The sequence below is a fragment of the Odontesthes bonariensis genome, chromosome 23 (assembly GCF_027942865.1).
Source record: "Odontesthes bonariensis isolate fOdoBon6 chromosome 23, fOdoBon6.hap1, whole genome shotgun sequence".
NCBI lineage: Eukaryota > Metazoa > Chordata > Actinopteri > Atheriniformes > Atherinopsidae > Odontesthes > Odontesthes bonariensis.
Window position 1 is genome coordinate 13,740,607 of NC_134528.1, and position 23,250 is coordinate 13,763,856.

The following is a 23,250-nucleotide window of genomic DNA, read 5'->3' on the forward strand; positions in this document are numbered from 1 at the left end:
AATGTTGAGAAATGTGACAGCTGCACTCCTCATTCTTTTTTTTACAATGCTGACTAAACACTTGTTCCAAAGAATGTCATTTGGTGTTGTTGACTGAGGGAAGAAGAAAGTTCCCTAAAACCCTGGTCCTGAAACACTTGTTTCAGCTTAACTATCTTAATTAATCTGATTAATCTGATCCATTTACATTTGGTTGTGACTTCACACTGTGTTGAGAATTTATTGCAGTTTATAGCCAATCAGCCAAATCAATCTAGTAAACAACTATTGAGCAATTCAGCTGTTCAAATTCAATTTATTTCTCGAAGTTCAAACTACAAGAACATATATTGTCAACAGCATAAAGCCACAGAGAACAAGTAAGTTTTCAGCCATGTTCTCATGTGAGGACTTCGTTACTTTTATTTTCCTGTTTCTTGATGCCCTCTGTGAGGGTAAACTCTGTTGTTGCACTTGATACATTCTTCTTGCCCCATGTTGGCCGAGGAGTCAGGCCATTTAATTTGGGTTGACCCCGAAAAGACTTAAAGAATCCTGCATTACTGAGCTCATGTTACCAAACTGGGACTTGAAAGCCGTGGCAGTTTTGCAAAAAAAATTAGTTTTTTGCCTCTCACCGCCATGAAATGGAGACTAATGGACTGATGTATGGTTTCCAACTACAGAAGGTGATAGCGGCCACCTGTTGGTGGTCAGTGGAGTCAAGTTTTTTTCTCTGGAATGGGATAATTATTTATAGTTTCTGAGAGGGCCTCACATTACACAAATGGATCTTAGGTTAATAGTTGAAGGATTGTGAGTACATTTTTCCAAATAATTTGCAATAAGTTATTAAACCTGACTTATTTGTTGGACAGAGAAAAGGGAATTTCAGCTTTCCCGTTAGAAATGAACTCCCTCCTGCTGTATTCCCAGGGGACCATGAAGGAGGCCTCAGCCTGTGGGGGGGTGGGGGAGGCCACACTGCTGTCAGACAAATACCTCAGGCTCTCAGTCATCCCTCCCAGCAGCCCCCAACTCAACAATCAAGACACAAAGATCTGAGCAGGAAGGAAATAAAACCCAGATGAACTCTGTGACATGAAAATAACCATCAACATATCACAAAAAGATCCTTGGTGTGTGGGGTTTGGGGGAAGTGAATTTGCACCACCTCTGCTGTAAAGTAGGGCGATTGTTGGAGATTGTTGGTTCCTAGCTGGACTTCGTCACCATTTTTTATGTGCATTTGGAATATGTGAGAAAAAGTGAGGGGAAACTGTGACATTCTAAATAACTTCCAGTAATCCGCAAAATAAAGTATATGCTTGCATGGGGTGTTTTTTGCCTGATTGACATGACAACTGATACGTTTTTATGTTAACAATACAAGAAACATTGGTAGTACAGTACAATAACTTTTTAAACAAGCCACTGAACAATGAAAGGAACTGTGACTTTCTCTCTGTCATATTAGGATTAGTCAAATGAGAGGGAAAATAATCTCCTCTAATGCCATATTGAAAATGGCCCTGCTGTTGCATGATGGCAAATTATTGGGGTCTTCTGGATTGTGGAGTTCAACCAGTCGGGCCATAAAGTCAGATATGAAATGTTGGAAATGAAATGAAGGAAAGACAAGATATCTGTTTTTGAATGACAGTTTATTTAGATATATACCAATCATTGTTCGATTTTTGCAGAGCCTGTACAATAGAGACGCAAAACCTGCTGCAAAATGAGTCAGATCCAAGGAGGCCCCGCCTCTCTTTAAAGGAATCTTTAAAGGATCAGCCGCTAACGTTTTGGTGCCTGTTAGTAACAGGCTGTTACTACGGGACACCTTCAGAGATCTTGCAGAGTGCATCAACAGGTCAGACCTGTTTTGGCATCATGTTGGGCCCTGCAAAAAATTACAGTTCTGTACCATTCTAAGTACATTTTTTGCTTGCCTGCAGAGACAGAAAACTAGATCCGAGCAAATGTAGAGCAAATTTAGGTTAATTTAACCCCAGTCCAATGGCCAAAAGAATTTCACTCAGTGATGCAAAGGGGACGATTTTATTTTTTCTTCCCTAAAACATTGCTTCTGTAAAGCCCATTTCAGCTTATTTACGATAAAATTTGCAGCCCGTGTCATTTTATCATTATATCATAAACTTGGAAACTAGAACTCTTGATTTTGAAAGGTCATTCGTGTCAGAATGTTTTCAACGTCTCAGACACCTTTGAGAGGTTCTTTAAAGTGCAGCCAGGTGGCTGTACGTATCAGTTAAATGTCAATGGCAGCCTAAACGTTCACAGTATTGTTTAACATTAATCTCGGTCTTGGCTGTAACAGGATTTTTATATGTCTGAGATGATAAGCATCCCTTTAGATTAGGTTTTGGGAGAAAAAACTTTTCATGCCACAGATTTTCAAAGTTATTCTTTAATATGACAAAACTGTTTCCTCGTTTCCTTACACTGAGACTCCAATGAAACAGTTTGTAGCCCTGTAGTATAATCGAATTCCCTCCAGTAAAATGTTGATTATTATTATTGTTATTATTATCATAATTTTTTATCAATATAGATATTCCATATATAAGTTCTTGCATATTCCTAAAAATGTACTCAATTACCCATGTGGTTGTTCAGCTCTTATGTAGTTTTCGATAATCTCGCGAGATTTCAGCAACCAAGCATCCGGTTGTGTAAGAAAGCTTCCTTGTCTCTTACATGTACGCGTGACATTAGCTCATTTGTGACCTGCTAAGTGTCTGAGCCACCGTAATTCTGTCAAAATGTTAATTTTCTCAAGCCGAATAAAGTTTTGCTCGCTGGCATTTACCGCCGCCCGCTTGTACAGCACCGGGCCCGCCGCTGCTAACAAAAACCCGATGGTTTACTTTGACATTGCTGCAGACAACGAGCCGCTCGGCAGAGTTACCTTTGAGGTGAGATGGTTCCCAAAATAACACGTGTGACAAGTGTGTTTATTCAGTCGATTGAGAGTTGGTTTACTGGAATTCCTCATAAACATCTATGAGTGTTGCCAGTGACTGCAGTGTTGCCAGTTTTTGCAGGAGAACACGTTGCTCCCGTTTGACCCCTGACTGTCGTTTTTGTCTTGCAGCTCAGCGCAGACGTTGTGCCAAAAACTGCTGGTAAGAGCCGCTCTGTTCCTTCAATAACCACCAAAGAATGCAAGTTTGAATCCGAGGCCAGTTTTGACCTTATCTATATGTATATGTGTTTAACTGGCCTGACATCTGCTCATGTTTGTAGTAATCTAAATTACTCTTCGATTATGTCATCCATTTTGCTCCATATTCCCCTTGTATGAGCTTCAGTTGACAGAAGTTAACGCAAAGTTTTGTACTTGCAGAAAACTTCCGAGCACTGTGCACCGGGGAGAATGGCTTTGGTTACAAGGGCTCGATTTTCCACCGAGTGATCCCTCAGTTCATGTGCCAGGTGCGCTTTTCCTCTGCTTTCCTCTGCTGTGTAGAGCTGTAACAAAATCCGGGTTATCCGGTTTTCAAACCCGGATAAATACGTCACCCGGGCAGACCGGATGGTGGCATGCATTTGATCCGCCTTATAAAAAAAAAAAAAAAAAGATCCGCCCAGGTCTAGCCAGACGGCATTTCATCATGACGGATCCTTGCTCGGTCAGATCGTATATTGAGTTGTTTCTGTGTCAAGGAAGCGGGTGCCTGAGTCTGGCGGATCATGCCGGCTCTGGGTGACTCACGGCCAGTCGAGTCACGCGGCAGAATCGAAACTTAAAAAGATCCGAGTTGGCATGGATTCGCTACTTGCCCGTCTGACCGCTGAGTCACCCAGAGCCAGCGATTCAGCGGGTCAGACGGGCAAGTAGCGGATCCATGCCAACTCGGATCTTTTTAAGTTTCGATTCCGCCGGCAGCAAGGATTGTCGTCAACCCATCTGACTGCTGAAGCCTCTGTACCTCGCTGCAGGCAGCTGCAGGCACGGTTAGCGTGGCTTCATGCATCTTGTACAGTCGTTGAAAAATAATCATTTGGTGATATAGGGAGGGCAAGATCATTCCATGTTGTTTACTTGTAGGTCTAAACTCAGCATTGCCTCACCTAATGCTACCACATTTGTCGCTGTGTAAATGCACACACTAGCTGTTGTGTCTGGCTTTCAGATAAAATGGCATTGAATTATTACTTGACAAAAATAAATGAATGAACTTGTAGCCGTTGATTTATCAAAATGAATTGATAAATGAGACAAAAAAAAAGGCGAGGCGCATAGCCACTAAACGGCAGAAAGGTTTTTTTTGTTTTGTTTTTTTTTAATAAGTGACTCAAGTGATCCGTATAACTCGAATCCCCTCCTTGAAATGATCCGATCAGCCCGGATTGCAAAAAAGATTCGAGTTAAGCATCTCTACTGCTGTGTGTGTGCGCGTTTGTTGTCCACTGAGCTTGTCAATGTAGCAACGGCTGTGTGTTTTGCGGCTTCAGGGTGGAGACTTTACGAACCACAATGGAACAGGAGGGAAGTCCATCTATGGCTGGAAATTTCCTGATGAGAACTTCAAACTCAAGCACACTGGATCTGGTAATATCCCCCCTCCCTTTGGTGGATGTTGTAAATTGTTGATGCTGCTTCCACTTTTTCCATCGCCACTCGTTTGTTTGTAGTTTGTACAACTTTGAGAATACTGACTCATGCAGAGGACGTGGATGCTCTGTTAAATTAATAAGAAGATTTTTCAAGTATTAATCATGATAATTTATGGGGTGTTTATAGTATACATACTGTCCGTTATTGCAAGTTTTGTCATGTTAATTTCTTGCCACCAGGTGGCAGCATTTTTCACATAGCCACTGAAGATCATGGAGCGTTAGTGTTTCCCAACATTTTTACAACATGCTAATCTTTAATGTGTTTGTGTGATAGTGATCCTTTGTACAGATTCAACTGCATTGAAAACCACTTTCATGCACTTGGGTTTCTGTGACAAACTGTTGTGTTTTAGGCATTCTGTCTATGGCCAATGCTGGACCCAACACCAATGGATCCCAGTTCTTCATCTGCACTGCTAAAACAGAATGGTGAGCAAATGCCTTTGAAAAGAGCTGGTGTGCGTATTGTGTTGTTCTGCTCCATTTCTCTAGTATTTTCAGAAATGAGTATTTTCTGGAAAGCTGCAGCGCGTGTCATGACCAAAAACAGACTAATCGGGGATGTTGACATTTTCTCTTTCCATAGACAGATTAATTTGTCTTTTTTTTCCTTCTTTTTTTTTTATATATAAACCTTCTAATAAATTCATATATTTTTTTTTTTACCAGACTCATGAAATATGTGAACGTTGTGAGCTCCACACTTCATGGAAAAGGAAAATCCTTTATATTGGTACAGTTTCAGTCATTTCAGACTAATGATTGATATTTGTGTTTTTCATTTTAGTACAGGGTCTGCTGCAACTTAACAGGGAGTCTTTACAGCCCGGCTATAGATTACTTAAGGTTCAATAGTGCTGTCGCAGCGGGGGCTGTTCAGTGCTCTCCTTGCTGGGAAAAGCTGTAGATCCCTGCCGTGAAAGCAAAATAAAAAAAATTTAAAAAAATCATATTGATATTTGCATTGGGCTTAAAGTGGCAGAATCACAGCAGGAACCGTCTCGTTGCTCGGCATAAAGCGGCAAGTCAACATGGATCATCTCACTATTTGAGGCAGCGATATTAAAACAAACCTCTTCTTCTTCATTTAGGCTGGATGGCAGACATGTTGTCTTTGGCAGCGTGAAGGAGGGACTGGACGTGGTTGTGAAAGTGGAGTCCTATGGTTCACGGTCTGGGCGAACCTCCAAAAGGATCTCTATCACAGACTGTGGAGAGCTTAAGTAGACTCCCGTGCGAGCGGTGGGCGCAGTCATGGTGTCATCTCCTGCTGTAATCTTAACAGAAGATTTCGGGAGTGAAAGAGGCTCTTTCTTCTGTCAGGGCACAGAGTGCTACCTCTCTGTGCTGAAAATAGATCATCTCAGAAACTCACTTATTTTTTTATGTTGGTACTCAAAAGCTGTGTTTGTCTTTCTTTGGATCGCAATGAAAGCACTCAACTGTGTTGTGCTATAAAATAAGAACTTACAAATTGGTATGTCGGTGGTTCTGCTGTATTTCAAAGAAAACTTCTTTCTTTTAAGTGGCATTTAAATGTTACAATGGGTATATATTTTTCTAAATATATTGTAGAATTGTCATTGCTACTTGGTTTAATGGATTCATCCTAATGGAGGAACCAAACTTGAGGAACTGGCTGCATTAAAGCTGTTTGAGTCAAAGGTGTGTGTGGCCTCAGCTGACTACTGATCTTCTACAGTTGAGTAGTTAATTAGCAGAGGTTAGTCAGGAAGAACGTTTTCTGTGTACATACTGGAGGCGGATTATAGCGCAAGACGGTACTAAAGTCATTCCTAATTTGACATTTTCACAAGTAAAACTTCTCGAGTTCTCAACAGTATTACGAGACGTACAAAATGTGTAACGTCTTGATCTGTAAATGTTTGAGAAGGCATCTGTTCCCAGCCAGGCCTCCAAGGACACTAACCGAGTCCTTTATCTATAGATGCATTTTAAAACAAAAAAGCAGGCTTGTATGCAAGTACAATATAATTTGAGACATAATCAGAAACACATTAAACATGTTTAAAAAAAAAAAAAAAAAAACATTTTAATGCAAGAATAATCGCGTTACTCCCATTAAGGCACATAAAATGTTTCACAGCATTTTAAGCAGAAGTCAAAAGGGTAATTCTGTCCCATATTCATTTATTACCAAAGCCACAGGGAAAATATATCCCGGGAGGCGACAAGCACACGCAGTCTTCTCTTAAACCTATATGAGCTTTCGGATTTTTTTATCTTATATTTTATTGATAAGATATTCCACAAAAAAGCCCTTTGGTGAGTGTTTTTTAGCCAAGATATAGTTGTTACAATTACCTTTGTTAGTAAAGAAAAGATTTCTACCTCATATTTGAAGTGTTCTCATCATGAACTACCTGCCAGGTGTGTTCAAAACCAGTTGTAGCACATAGTTTATAAAAATAAAATAAATGTTAGTTGGCTAAGATAATCCTTTCCAAAATGTAATATTCAACCAAACGGTACGGCTTCAAAATATATTCAGAAATGATATACCCATTAGTGCTAATAATACAGATATGATTGCAGACACACATTAATACTGCATCACTGTCTTAGTGAAGGCTTGAATATTTTATACAAAAAAAATTATATAAGTTATTTCTAAAAAATATACAAATAACAAGTAATAGATAATCTTCGTCTGAGAATTTTTGTTCCGACATGTTGGAGTGAAGACGGACACGGAGACAAAATTTCTTCATTCACAGTTGGCAGGATTCATGGTTCATAGTTAAGATTTTAAAGGAATATTCACACAGAGATAACAAGACTGTCTTAAAAGAACCCAGCGAATTCAGAAGCACTCGTCTCCTTTAAGAGATACTGCAGAGACGGAGCCTCTTCTACCAAGAGTCACAGTGTCAGAGGATAAATCATCAACATAAACCATTAGATGTGTGGCAGTACTATAATCATTCATTAGCAAGTCTTTTTTGTAGAGACTTCGGTATCGCCATCCCTTTTTTGTTTTTTATCAAACTTTGAAGGAGTATGTCAGGCAAGCAGAAGGTGTTACTGCACGCGACGGCAGTAGTAGCCGAGGACTTTGCATTTTTCACACAGGTGTTGCGGATGCTCTTTGCTCTGGTCAGACACATCCAAGCCGTCCGGTTTCTCCAGAGGTCTCTGGAACAAAGAAAGCGGATTATTCCACAGCGTCACGGTTTCTCTCCACAGTAGTTATGTTTAAGGCCATTGGTGACCTGTGGAAATGAAATTTTACACTTGAATAATTGTCTTTTTAACATGTGTTTTCCCAGCAGAATGATATTCCTGGTAGTGCGAAGAACATGTTAATGGACACTTGGTTAATAAGTCCATTTTGCTTGAAATGTACAATGTTGTTTTGAATCCTGAAATGAACAAAAAATTTTTATCCGATATGGGTGATCATTAGCCTGGGAAATCCCATGCTGCTTTGCGCTCGATTTCATTCTCACTGCAAAGTCAGCCTGGAAACCACCGCCCTTATTTTTGCCAGAGTTTGGGAACCAATCACAGAACGGGGGGGGGGGCGGCGGCAGCAAGCCGATGACGACGTCCATGCGCTACACCGAAGCTTGTAGAGTGTTAATCCAACATGACAGCGGACACAACGTTACCGTTCAATGCAGCCTTAGAAAGTGTTTCGGAGTAGATTCACCCTGGGGTCATTTGAACCGTGACATCCAGCCAAGTAGCCCACCCGCAGTTTTTTTGATATTGGCTGAACACCAGCTGAGTTACAGAGTTATCCCGAATAGCTTCGTACAAGCGCTAACGGACCCTGGCAGTATCTCCAAAATTACCACACTAAAATCACATGTCATGACACCAAACTTCTACAGTAGTACAAATATGGTCTGTACTCACAAAACGATGCATTTGGAAGTTTGTACATAGTCCAGGAGTTTATTATTATCAACACAAGCCTAATAGCTTCTCTGCTGCTAAAGCTGCGTCGACGTCACTTCAGGGAGCTGGGAGCTTCAATGTAAGATGAGGGTTGATCTACTACTGTAGACAACAAAGCAAGGCTGCTCAATTTCTCCATTGATAAAATAAATTCACAACTCTACAACATAAAAATTCATGTAGAATATAGCATATAGGCATACTTTGTTGTTAATTTAAGTAGCTTAGAGCGCAAGTTTACTTTTATTTTACTTTTTTTTCTTCTTCCTCGTCGAATTTCTGTCGTCATCTGGTATAAGTGATACAATTGGCTATTAATCGCGCGCAAAGCAGCATGGGAAGAACCTGACGTCATTTGATAGACATTCGTAGCGCCCAATAAACGGCTCCAGGCATTCGTAAACCACGCCTCAAATACGAGAAAATGCACACCTAGTTCCCAGACCACCATCTCATCGAGATTGTGGACGCGTCAGCCAGGCTAGGTGATCATGGCAATATGGGTGAATTTAAACAAACAAAAAAATAGACCCTGATCCTGGTGGTTTTATTAGTTTCATGAGAAGACCAGAAAAATAAATTTAGCCAACATAAAGCTCTATATTTAATCCACATTTTAGATGAACTAACTCATGTCTTTACTCCCTCTAAGCTAACTGTCATCATCCTACCTTGTATTTGTGTATAAGCAGAACTTCATCTTAGTCCTCAAGACTAAAACGTTCTGAACATGGACTAAACTGCCAAGAAACCAAACACTTGCTCCTAAAAGAAAGGGATGAGGACACCTTTTCCAGCAACAGCGCCTGTTCTGCTGCTACACAGACTTAAAGCAGCTTTTTGCCTCAACGGTCATGCTACGAGGAAATATATTGTGACAGCATGTGACCACAGCGCATGTATTACTTTACTGGCACGTTGAGGGCAGTGAAGCAGTGTCTTCCTGTGAGGGTTTGGACTGCACGGGTCAGCTTAAAACAGTGCGACGGGCCCGTTTAACCCTCCATAGAGTTCACATGAACAGGATCTGAAGCCTGTTTCCTGATGCCCTCTGCTCAGATGTACAGTTACCTGCTTGTGAGGGTAAACATTGATGTGGCACTTGATACATTCTTGTCCCATGTTGGCCCAGGAGTTCCCGCTCATCCACTTCCTCTTGCATTTAGGGCACTTATATTCACCGAAGCACCTCTTCTTTCCCTGATACGGGGTCAGGCCTTCACCTTTGGGTCGAGCCTGCAAAAGAATTTGAAGCACACACTTTCTGGATTATTGTCCTCGTGTGCAGCCCAACTGTGGCATGTAAGCCTTAACAGCTCTGCAAACATTATGGCTTTTGCCTCTCACCACCTTTAGGAGAAGACTTGACGGACATGTTTAGTTTCTTTGGAAGGAAGCCAACTCAAAGATTTATGTGATTGCAATGGGAAGTGATAGCAGCCCTGTTGGGGGTCCAGAAAGTTGAGTTTTGTCTGTGGAATTGGATGATTATTTGCTTTGATGGCTAAGCTTTATAGTGTTGAATGAGCCTTACATTTCCCATAGGAATTAGTTGTATCTGAACTAGTTGTAAAGGAAGGGTGTAGAAATTTAAAGTCATTCCAAAGAAGTTGTAATATACTATTAGGCACAATTTATTTGTTGGACATGAGCTCCCTCCCTCCAGCTGTGTTCCCAGGGGGGCATGAAGGAGGCCTCAGTCTGTAGAGGGGACCAATGGGAGAGGCCACACTGCTGTAGGACAAATACCTCAGGCTCTCAGTCATCCCTCCCAGCTGCCCCCAACTCACCAATCAGAATGCACAGATTGGAGAAGGCAGGAAATAAAACCCAGATGAACTCTGCACTTCTGCAACATGACAAAACCCCTGAACCCCCCCCCCCCTCACTTTTTTTAAGTGAGAGGCACCTTTGCTGAAAAGTAGGAAAAGTTCAAATTAAGACCGGTATTGTTTTGATTTCAAAGCATAGGTCATGTTCAAAATTTATCCCAGATCGTTTGAATAATTCTCAAAACAACAACTTTTTTTTAACACGGCCAGTTTGAAGCATTTCCAAGCCTGTGTTTGCATCATTCAGCCACCATGAGGCACTATGGGAGGTCACTTTTGATAGCAACCCACACATTCTCGGGCGTCTACATGGAGAGAGGACAGATCATCACTTTCCTGAGGGAGGAAACAGCTTTCACTCTTCAGGACAAGCTAAACAAACTCAACCTACAGCCTGGAGCCCACAGGGCATCAGAGGGCATGGCACACTCCAGAGTTTCCACTGGTCGCATCAAAGATGTCACTGACAGACCACATAGTATACATCCCACTTTTGACCTAACAGTTAAATGACTTACAGAGAGAAGAATGGATTGAGTGAAGGCGGAAAAATGTACAAATCCACTGCCAAGCTATCTGTGTACTTCACACGCCATTGCAAAATCAAACATTACAGGGCATTACATCATCTGCACACATCCAAAATAAAAACAATTTTACAACGATATATTATAACAGTCATGTTGCGTTACTTTTGAATCAGTATTAAAATATGATCATATTATGAAGACACTATCCCACTGAAAATACTTCTCTTTAATTTTCCTCGAAACCAAATAAGAGAAACATTTTTTATCTGGTTACTGGGCTTTAGTGGCTATGGATGAGCATTCAACACTGAGCCCATTATGAATCCAAGATGTCCGATTTTTTTTCCCCGCCAACTTCATTACACTTGTTACAATATTCTGAAAACAAAGTTGGGTTATGGGCAATTTGAGGATGATGAAACTGAAAAAAAAAAAACCTGTCAATTCACAGGTGATGTCAGCAGGTGATGTGAGCAGGTTATTGTAATTATGTTTGGGTACAAAAGCAGCATCCACGAAAAGGCTGCGTCAGGCTTGGACCATCACACAGTGGAAAAAAAGTTGGAGGTTGTTTTATGACTACAGTTCACATGTGACTCAATTATCTTCGTCAAACAGAAAAACCCAAAGCAGAATCTTCGAGTTTAATCGAAGATTTCTGCAGCCTGAGAGTAAAACCAAAAAAAACAGATTTAGGATTAATTGATGTCAAATTCCTTCATTATGTATACTGGAACATATTTATTCCGTCAACCATAACTTGTATTGTGCCCCTTAATCAGCCTCAGAGTGGACAGAGCTAAAATAAGCTCGGCAAAGATCATTGTACCCTGTTGAGAGAGGCCCAGGAGGTGGCTGCCATCATCTGGAAACCATCAGGATAAACAATGGAGTACTCCAAATCCTACCCCCTCCTCCTCCCTCTCACCCCACTCCTATACCCCCATGAGACATTCAACCTGACGAGCGAGCACAAGACCACTGGATACCATTTGGTCAATTACTCCACACTAACAAAACCCCTGCGCTAACTCTCCCTCACAGAGTTTAATTTGTATCAGACCCCCACCAGCTGTTACCAAAGCAAAACAACACATTAAGGCCTGGACTGGAATCCACTGCAGGATGTCTCCGATGTTTTAAAGACTTAATCCCACTTCAAGTGACTTATGTACACACGTAGCCGGGTATTTTTAAAACCGAATGTTCCCCCCCTCCGTTTATAAAATAATTTGTATCCACATTACCTCGTTTGCTACTTCTGGCTAAATTTAGCGAGAGTTCCGTTCCATAAAGGTGGCTTATTTGAATGCCCGCTGAGTAACCATGGTAATTTGTGCTGCTGAACTAGCCTGGTCGCGGGCAGGCTAAAGTTGAAGCTTAGCTCTGCAACTCAAAAAATGTCCGACCGGCTGAAACGGACTCCGGATAGAAATGTTCACCAAGAATTCTGCGCTCCCGCAACTCATGTCTTGTCTAAAAAACGAAGCAAAAACTGTGGTTATCATATCACCACTTTCACTGTCTCGAAAAATCAATCAGTCGGTGCCAGTGCAACTAAAGAAACGCAACTATACACACGTATTGAGCATGAAATTAAATGAGAGAGAACATGGTATTCATTAAAACTAATCAATACAAACATCCGATCTACACCAGACTCAGAAAAATGGGGGGCAGGTAATAATGTTAATAATACAAATTATTGAAAGCTCCTTTCAAAACAGTCAAGGACACTGTACAAACAAGATGTTAGATAAAACGCAGGAATTAAAACAGCTTACCATATTAAAAATACACAGAACGGAGCAATCACTGTAGGTAAGCACAGTTAAACGGATGGGTTTTGAGTTTAGACGTAGCCTACACACGTAGCCGGGTATTTTTAAAACCGAATGTTTCCCCCCCCCCCCCTCCGTTTATAAAATAATTTGTATTCACATTACCTCGTTTTCGAAAAAAAACACCTTCCACACATAACCGAACATCTGCGTTTTCACCTGTCTTGACAACCCAAATGCATTTGCTGTTTTGCGCAATCTGCCCTCGTCAGCTAAATAGGCTAAAGTGTGCACGCAATTTTTTTGAGCACGACAGGTGATCGCATGACAGTGGACTGCCCCTCGATATGAGGACGTAATAATTCCGACAGCGACAGGAGTGAGGACACCGGGACATGCGAAATTGTCACGCCATTCCTCTGGGAGTACGACTTGGGCGTGTAAAATCAAGGCAGTAAACAGCGCCTGCACAATAATAACCACCACAGTTCTCAAGACATCCATGCTTCTTCAGTAAACAAAGGTCGCACTTTAGACTTTAAAGCAGATTTGTTGTTGTTTTGGCGCATATTGTGACGTTCGAAAACGCAAAACTCCGGTGTCTACACGCAGCTGCATAAACGGAGTTTTCAAAAATCTTCACTTTGCCCGGAGTTTTTAAAAACATTCGTTTACGATGCGTTTTTATGCGTTTTCATGTGGATGACAGGTCCAAACGTAGAAAAATATATTCGTTTTAGCAGATACCCGGCTACGTGTGGATGAAGCTTTTATAATTTGGTGAAATCTCCAGAAGCAATTGTTTCTTCTACCAACTGAAGTCAAATGAGTACATATTTAATTGGCAGGAATTAAAGATTCAAGTTATTTATGCAGTATGAATGCCAAACATTCACTGATTATGGTCTTTCCAATGCAAATGCAAACATTTTCTGCTGTCCTCTGTTTAAATAGTTGTCTAATGAATATCTTTGCATCTCTCAAGTGTTTGTCAAACAAAATAAGCTATTTGGGAAATATCAGCTTGGACCGGATTCTACTTCAGTGAGCCTCCTTCCAGTTGTAAAAGTGACCAAATAAGATTAGAGTGTAAATAGCTTTACACTAAAGTGACTAAAAGGGCTGTTTTTGCACTTATGGAGAAGATATTGTTAACATCTCATTCTTTCCACTGACAGCTCAGTGTTGAAAAATATCAATAAATCTGCTCGAGAACATCTACAAAGTTATCTAAAGTATCACTTTAACAGACGCAGTGTAGCTCGAAATTGTCATTGTCTTGGTCACGCACACCTGCTCCCTTAGCGCTAAACTCAGTAGTTCCATCTTCAACACAGGTTTAAATGTAGATTAAACTTTTTTTTTACCATCCTCACCACACTGATAAGCACAAACCCAATGCAATGATTCAAGGAAGCGAGATGCTGGCTGGCCAGCGGGAGCTAAATTTTGTCTCACCCAATGGTGCTTCACCTTTTTAAAAACAGGGCCAATTACTCCACTTACAGAAACATCAGTATGTTCAGTGATCACTTCATGCACATATAGCACGAAGCTTTTCCTACAAATACTGCATATTTGGAATCCTGACTGGATTAGTCAAAAACAGATGCGATTAGATACAAACGACAGGAGGTCAAAGGGCAGATGATTGGTTTTGTATTTTCTCAGACAGCTCTCCCGATTTTCCATCCATCACGCCCAATGTTTAGAGCACGCCGCCCCTTTAAACACACAGAATAACCGCGCCCCCCCCCCCACACACACACATTCACGTACATTATACTTCTCAGCATCTATTTCTCACACAGAACTGCTTTTATTGGGGGAAAATAAGCTGCCAATATGCATGCTGCTTAGTATAAAGTCTGAGCTCTACTCATGTTGATGACATATACAGCTGTAAACCAGTGTTATGTTTCACAATGAGCAAATGGCAGGGGCAGGTGGTCTGGCAGGCAAACAAGAAACCCAACTGCAAAAAATGACCAACTTCAGCTGGAAACACGGGGTATGGAAAGTAGGTGGATAGGTTTGTAGCTACCATAGAAAAAGAAAAGATAGGATGCAAGTATATTTGGTAATGAAAAGGCCAATGTGTCAGTTGTAGTTGAAACTGGAAAAACTGCAATGTAAAATCCTCCAGAAAAGTGATGTCACATTTAAAACATGCAACCACATAAAGGCAGAGCTCTGAAGCATTTTCCTATAAGTTTATTAGCTTTGAGCAGATGACAGACGCTGTTTATCAAAGGGAGTCTATCTACCCCACATTCCAGGGTTTCCTCTATCTTGCTTGTCTTCCTCGGCAGATGCTTCAGCCAAAAGCAACAGACGGCATATTGCGAGCAGATAAGACAGCTATCAGAAGTAAAACAAAAGGACCAAAGCAACAGTAATCAGTCAGTGTTGTGTGGGATTGCCCAGTTCCAAGCTTGCCTGTGAACTACATTGTTCCACCTGAATGGAGGTACATTGTGCAGTTCAAAAATTGCAATTTCCACTTAAGAGACACTTCCGTGTTTGCTTCATGGCAAATGCTGGGAAAATGGTTGCATGGTTGAAAATGTCTATATTTTTCTGAAGGACTTTTATTTAATCTGACTTCTTGCAGCAAGCAGTGATGTTGCTGCTGACCATTAGAAAGAATGTAGATTTAAGACCTTTCTTTTATGTAGGCCCAGTCTCAAATCCTCCTCTTGGCCCTAACCCTCCATTTTGCAGTGTATTTGGTGCTCCCTTTAATTTTGGGGATCAAAGACTACTAATCATCTACCCCTTCATGGCTAGATGACTCCTACTCCTTGAACCCCTAAAGGGGGTACCTTATGCCTGCCAAACAGAGGGAGAGGGCCAAATGGCAGGGTCAAAGTTTAAAACTGGGTTTAGACCAGAGATTAAATGGATATTAGTGAACTTTAGAGGGGCTTGTAGACAGATTGGACTTGTATAAGAATCAGTCGTCTCAACAAGAACTAAGGACAGTTTTCAAAATGTTTCGCCATCCATTAAAAGAACAACTGCAGGAATTTGATTTATTCTGTTTTTTGGTCTGTTAAAAAACACATTCTTGTAGTGCTGGATACAGCAGAATGTTATATTCAAAGATTGATATTTTGGGAAACTCTGACATGGTAAATTGAAAATTTGGAGGAATACAACTTGCATGTCCCTTCCTCTCTGCTGTGCTTCAGCTCTTCCATCAAAACCCCTCCCTTCAGAGGAGACTGTTTTAAAACCAGTTTAGGGCTACACAGCAACAAGGCCTGTATAACTTCAATATCCAATCAGTATGCACACATATACATGAAAACCAAGAACCCAGCTTACAGACCAGTAACCACGATATCTGTAGTAGTGGCAATGATTGATTCAACAAATACTCCTCCTGGCTCTTACTGGTTGTTTTTATTCTGCCATCGTGGACTGCTTCAAATTGCATTCAAAGCACATTGAAATAGGCCTGAGAAAGCTGATTTATTTTTCTATTTTTGTTTGTACAGATTGTCTGTACAAATTGCCAAATTGCTCAATTATTTATTGGTTAAATGTCAAACTTGTCATTTAATGATAAGCGACATAGACTGAATTTATCTATGGCAAAACTTTGTTGGAAATTTAATATCAATATAACATAATTTCATCAGAGTAGAATCAAGTGGGGCTGCAGGTGGTGTGGTGGTTAGCACCGTTGCCTCAGCCCCAGCTGGGGCCTTTCTATATTGAGTTCTGCGTTGAGTTCTCCCTTTCTGTGATGAGTTCTCCCAGCTTCTGCCCAAAAACATGCATGTTAGGTTAATTGGTAACTCTAAATTGACCCTAGGAGTGAGTGTGAATGTGGATGGTTGGGTGTACCCCGCCTATTGCCCAATGACAGCTGGGATAGGCTCCAAAATCACCATGGGTCCCACTACTTGTTACCCTGCCATGTTTACCATGTGGCTACAGGCTAAACACTGGCTCTAGAGCAGGCATTTTGCATTTAATTGTGATTACGATAGTTGTACATGCCCAGCTTAAAAAAGGGGGTAATTCATTGGGATTCATATTTGCAGTTAATTCTTGTCAAACTGGATCTTTAAGCAACTTAAAGCTAAAAATATCTTTGTTTACCCTTAAATACCAAATATAAATCAAGGCATTCTGTGATTCCCTGCAATTATCAAAAGTCCCCCTGTGATTATTGAAGCAGGCTTTTCCTCTCCATTCAAAACTGATTAAACTGTAACTGTACAGACATACGCCCACTTCCTGTACAACTCACTGTTTCCAAAAACACATTGTGGATGCTGTCGTCTTTAGACAGCTGACTCTTTGGTTTTTTTTAAATGTGAGTCTGACGGTCGCTTCTCTACACAGGCAGAGAGACGGAGATTACTCCAACCATGAAGAGCTGTGCGAACAATACAGCCTGACTTCCTGACCTTTGGTTCCACAGCCCCTCTCCAGAAACAATGCGCTCCTTATTCATTCCAAGCCCTTCCCACCATACACCCATCCACTGTCAGCACTTTGTTGCTTGGCTCTACTTTTTACAGTAACCAGGTTCAGCTACTTAATTGGTAAAGTGTCATTAAAATGTTGTGGCCCGAGGTTGAGGGAGTGAAAGGTGTTTAACTTACACACATAAGGTTATTTGTAACAATCTTAAAATCAACATTTTGCAAAGGAAGCAAGACTGTCAGCTTAGCAATTCAATTAATACCAAAGTATGTACGTTAGCTGTCTCGAGCCATGAAATGCCTCAGATTCCAACCAACAAGAACAAAAAGTAGATTGTTCTTTAGTGACAACTTCAGAAGAACGTTAAACTGAAGAGACCTTTTTGTCATGACGACAGCTCCACAATCCCCACTTTGGGTCTGAAATATTAACAACACATGATAAAATCTGACATCATCTTTCGAAAGCAGAGCAAGAGTGGGCAGAGAGCCAGACACATAAATGGTTTCCACATTTTGCACATTCTGAAGGGTGCGGCTGCAAAAAAAAAATTTAAAAAATCATCCTCTGATGTCTTAACCTCCTCCTGAAGCCAGTACCCAACTCTGCAGTGTGCGCTGTTGACCGCTGACATGCTGAGTAGACAGTGTTTCTCATGTCTTTAAGAAGAACTGCAACTCAAATGTATGGACTTACACTTCTACTTTTTAATCATTTTTTACCACCTCAGGCTCCCACTGAAGTATCATATGTGTCTCCATCAAAGAGGATAACTTTCAGGGTTGACACTGAACACATTCCTCTAAAAAAAAAAAAAAAAAAAAAGGCTGTTAAAGGCCCTACACTCCTGCATGGCTCCTTTCCCATCTTACTGATAATTTTACTGAAAACCACTTAGTCATGAACGTCTGCAACAAAACCAAAGTGCATTCGTGCAAATAAAATGTGTTAAATCAGTTCATAAAAACTACTTTTGCCTTTGTATCAAAGAATTTGATTATAGGTGGTACACACCATTTTCTGTGCGCTTTTTGGTCAGCACAGACATCAAAGAGACGCAACCTAAAGGCTATTGAGAGTACACCATTGAGCCAAAACTTTACGAGCTTTCACAGCTGATGCACTGATTGTCTACTCTGTCAAGATGTAAGATTGTAGTGCTGACAGAGAGCTTTCAGGCCTTTCCAAGTTTTCCACATTTGTTGTGTTTCAGACAAATTAATTTAATAAAAAATTTTTCTCATCGGCCCACGTACATTTTAAGATGAATAGATAAAAAACTGACAAACCCAATCCTCCTTACTGAGGTCTAGCTGCGTCTAACTGAATTTTATGGGAAATAATCAAAAAGATACACATTATCTATATAAGTTCTGGCAGTTGATGGTGCCAGACCTCCATACAGAGTGAATGGAGGTCAAAAGAGTAGTCCATAGAGCTCCGAGGCAGGATTCAGACAAGGCACAGATCTGAGGAAGGATACAAGATCATTCCGGCAGGATTTTAAGTTCCCAAAAGCACAACAGCCTTCATTGTTCTGAAATGGAAGAGGTTTAGAGCCAACATCGGGCTTCCTAGATCCGACTGAGTATGCTTACCAACTACTGGTATAGGTCATGTTATTTCCCGCTTGCCTTGACTACTGCACTGTTCTTCTAGAGGGGTTTCCAACAAGCACAGTAAAGCCTCTACACATGGTTCAAAAAGCATTGGTTGACCAACCCAAAAGGGCACATGTAACTCCCTTCTTCATCGAATGCCACTGGCTACCCATAGCTGTCCAATTCAAATTAATTTCACTTCTGAAAACTATAGAGTGTCCGCTGGTTTTGCGCTCTAAACAAATGTGCCAGCGTTATATATTCTTAGTACCAAGGAAAAGGCTTTTCCTCAAGATTTTCTTTATAATTTTCTGTTTCCATCTTTCCCACTGTGCTCCTCTAAGGAACAACATCTGGTCTTGCCATCCCTACTCACAAGTCAGTCTCTGTCCAGATTGTCGGCATATCTGGAGGAAACCAAGCATTGGACATCACCTCATTAATACCACCCCTACAGTCGAATATGGCGAGGACAGCATTCCTCTATTTGGACATTTTTCTGCGACGGGGGCAAATCAAAGAATACTACCATGAAAATACAAGAGTGACTTCAGGAAACTGTGTGAACGTACTGGATGAACTCACCCAGATTCACGACCTGCACTCAGCAGAACGTCTCTGGAGTGGCTTGAAAATTATGCCCCCCCATCCAGTTTGGTTTAGCTTGAAACCCTTTTCCAAGAAAAAAAAATGAAGACACCTCTGAATGAAAGGGGTGCTAAGCCTGTAGTATCACTAATGATTCTACAATGGCAAATTCACAGAGAGTGAAAGGCTTACGAAGTGGTCCAATCAGCAGCGATGAGACAACTCTGGTGCAGTAGTTCAAAACAAAGTGTTTGATTATGTGCTGGAACAAACCTGATCGTACTCACACAACCTCAAAATACTTTTTTTAAAAGTCTGCCAGATGTCTTAATGCCAGAAAACCCAAAAATTCAAGTTCTGAGTCTATGTTTTGGTGACATTGGTGCACCAAAGACATAATGGGGTGATCAGTTTCATCTGATCTGTGTATGTGTGCTGGTGGTGTGGTTTAAGAGTAGTTCAGAGATTCGTTGCATTATTTGGATTGAGGGTACTTCAATCCAAACACTTCATTTCTGAAACTCTTCAAATTAAAGTCAGACATTGTTTTCGGTGAAACTGCCAGGTGTGCACAGATGTGAAAGTGTTAGGAACTATAGGCTCAATGCAGAATATTTTTTCCAAATTCCTTACATTCCTACAAGGCCCGTGTTCCATACTGATCTGCACCAATCATCTCCTTGCTGTCAGTGATGAACTTTCAGAGAACATAGGAGAACGGAACTAAACTGTGGTTCGAGTTCTGTATAATAAACCAACATTTTTGCTCATTGTTGAAAAGAAAGTGAAAAGAAAGGCTTGTAAAGTTTGCTTTTTGCTGGTCTGCCGAGAGAGCGTGTAGCCTAGCCGGAGCCAGCAGTTTGTTAACTTGGCATACAGGCTGGAAACAGCTACCCTGGCTCTGATCATAGGTAACAAAATGCCCCGACCAGCATCTCTAAAGCTCTTTACTGATGCTTTGTTAGCTTAACTCTTCAAAAATTGTAAAAACAACTATGGCAAAGTTGTGTGCCATAAAACAGAGACAGATTGTTTCTTTACCTACAACTAGTTAACAGTCTGCCAGTTCCTGCTACATATATACCATCCAGATTTACAATGTTGGCTACAATTTCCTTACACATTGTAGCCAACAAATCTTCTATTACAACCACAGCTAAATATGTTTATATGTTAACTCATATGTTAATATGACAATGTCGCATCTTTTACATTAAAGAACCAAAAAAGCTCAAAGGAAATTTACCTTATGGCCTTTTTCAAATAGCTGACCTGGTTTATCAGCTATTTGAATAAAAAATTGTTTTGCTTCCTGGACAAATCATGTCCACCAGCTGTTTGATTACTTCAATTACACCTAACAAATGTCAGGCATTTCCTTCTGAACATGATCAATGAGGACCCACAGCTGCACATAAAGCAGTGGTAATATTTCTTTCATGTTTGGAGTGGAGGTTGTGCCTAGCCCCACACAGAAACCTATCATCTTTCATTAAGGCCAACTCTGAGATCAAATCTGGCATCTGCTGCTCATTACCAGCCTGCTGTGGTACATCTAATTCAAATATGTGCTGAGGAATCTATTTCACACTGAGGAAATCATGCAAACATCATATTCCGACATCGGAATTTGGAGTTTAAATTCAAAATCAGGGGTGGGCACCTACAAGAGTGAGGAGGCATGTGGATTTAATTTTAGTTTCGATTATAAATATGTGAAATATGTCAGCATTTACTCTTGACTTATTTCTCTTTACCGTACAGCCCTTTATGCATTCTACAAATCTCTTTCAAGTATTTGACAAACAGCTCAAATGGCCCACACTCTGCACAGCTGTTTCAGTTTAGGCTTTTGCGGATCTGCTTCCGACTGATGTGCAGCATCACCGTCTGGCTCACCTGAGGGCAGTCTTTGATGTAGTGTCCTTTGTTGAAGCAAAGGTGGCACAGATAGTTGGGCGGTGGCCTCTTGCTGGGTTTGCGTGTCTCTGGAGACAGGGAGAGGTCTGAGAAATGGTCCGCCAGAGAGCTCAGGCCATCCACAATATTGTTGAGAGACCCATAGGGTGAGGACCTTTTGTAGAAATTGTTGTTCAAGGCCTGTAAGAGAAAATAATTCACAAAGTAGATAAATAACTGGTATTGAAACCACAATTATGTAAAGCAGAGCTCAAGCTACTGATTATTTTTTTCATTAGTTGTTGAACAATCATTTAGCGATGCACTTTTCAAAATGATTGAAACTAAGAAATACCTGAAGAGTAGCAAATGTCTAGTGTTTTTGCTTAAGAACATTTTTTTCCTTCAACTAATCGATTTGTTAACTATTATTTTAAGCTCTGCACAGAAGTGTCTCTCATTTCACAAAACACAGAACGTTACTGTCGAGACCCGACACCTCACATGACTCGTCAGTCCATCACCCTGATTGATTCCCCTGTTTGTCGCTCTGACAGTACAGCCGGCGTTATTTGCTTTCTGCAGATGTGCGCTCTCTACTGTGTTTACTGTGTGAACTAATGGTGTCCATTTCCTCCTCAGAACAAAATGTCTTTGTCATGCATTCCTCCAACTGGTCCCGCTGGCAAGACATAATCAGCATCATTGTGCTTCTGGAGGAGACGGGTGCTATGGCACCGTGAGGAAAACACGAAGACCAGGCTGCAGGCGCTGTCTGTTTACTCTGAAGGCATCACAGACAACCAATTGTCAGTTTACTCTGTCTTCACAGACAGTAGCCTTTACATACAGCATCCCCTGTGTAAAATTACATTTGAAAATTTCAATTTCAAGTGTTTCAAAATGAGTAAACAAGAAGGGTCAGAGGGTCAGCATCCAATTAAGCAACAATCTCCAATGAGTTCCACATCTGACCATGCAGAGGCCAGTCAGGGTGAGCTCTAATATTTCTAAAACCTTGTGAGAGGTCTTTCTCAACCTGCCGTTCCTCCTCCAGCTGCTCACTGACACCAGAAGAAGTTTGAACACACTCGGGCACTGTACCAGGATACAAAACACATATTCATATACGGATCACCCACCACACTGCGACCCAGTGAAGGCATGCAGGTGAGGTTTACTGTACGAGTAGCAAAAATAGCTGAGAGAGGGGGGGAAAAAAGGGGAGGTGGGTTAGGAATAAGGATGCGCAGCGAAAAGATTAATCTGTAGATAAAAGTTTTGTCCAACAATGGGAAGTGGAAGCTGCAAGACTGTCGTGCAAAGTGTTAATCAATAACATGTTGTGATGGCGCAGCATCTCATTCATGCTACCTCACTGTTCAGATGGAAGAAGTTGTTGAGATAGTTGGAGCTCAGATCCGCTGCGCTGCGCTTTCTCACGTCCTGAGAAGTGTCCGAGTCGATTTTGAAGCCATCGAAAGCACTTCCCTGTGTGTCTTGTAAAGACATATAGACCCAGCTGAGCAGCTGTGCAGGTTGGTATACGCCAGTCTCTATAGCAGACATCATATTGTCTCTGGTGGACTGCGCCTCTCGGAACAGCACCGTCAGAACCGCAGGGTTTTCTGGATCACCCAACTTCTTTGTGTCATCCCTCTGCTCCGGTTGACTGCGTGGACTCCTTGTGTGTTCACCTGGGGAGCTCCGGCGGGACCCCTCAAACAGGGACAGTAGAAACAAGGGGGTGCAGGGAGGAAACTTGAGGAACCAAAGCCAGACTGAGAGTTGGATCCCCGAAGCTGCTCTCCGGACAGGACTCTGGTTTGCGTCACAGCAAATAGGAGGTCCCACATGGTTTGCATCTCTGCTAACACTTATACATATGCACTGTACATACAGCCATGGAATCCACAAATCATCGGAGGAGCCCACAGTGTACAATTTTCTCATCAAAAGTAATGATGGAGATGAAAGTTTGTTTACCTAATTAAATAATGAAATAGCTTATACAAAAGTCTATATA

The 23,250-nt window shown here is 41.2% G+C and overlaps 2 protein-coding genes across 2 annotated transcripts; one reads left to right on the forward strand and one right to left on the reverse strand.

Moving 5' to 3' along the window:
- Positions 1-2,665: 2,665 nt before the first annotated feature.
- On the forward strand, positions 2,666-6,290 carry LOC142373680 (peptidyl-prolyl cis-trans isomerase A-like). The gene is made up of 6 exons (XM_075457042.1): positions 2,666-2,918; positions 3,098-3,128; positions 3,350-3,438; positions 4,462-4,558; positions 4,980-5,055; positions 5,718-6,290. Exons 1-6 carry the CDS (start codon positions 2,766-2,768, stop codon positions 5,851-5,853), a joined length of 582 nt encoding a protein of 193 aa, XP_075313157.1. The 5' UTR covers positions 2,666-2,765; the 3' UTR covers positions 5,854-6,290.
- Positions 6,291-6,549: 259 nt separating this feature from the next.
- Positions 6,550-23,024, reverse strand: LOC142373679 (zinc finger CCHC domain-containing protein 24-like). Its single transcript, XM_075457041.1, has 4 exons — positions 22,599-23,024; positions 21,225-21,425; positions 9,622-9,786; positions 6,550-7,782 (listed from the first exon to the last, which is right to left on the reverse strand). The coding sequence occupies exons 1-4, from the start codon at positions 22,794-22,796 to the stop codon at positions 7,669-7,671; spliced, it is 678 nt and encodes a 225-aa protein (XP_075313156.1). The 5' UTR covers positions 22,797-23,024; the 3' UTR covers positions 6,550-7,668.
- Positions 23,025-23,250: the final 226 nt, after the last annotated feature.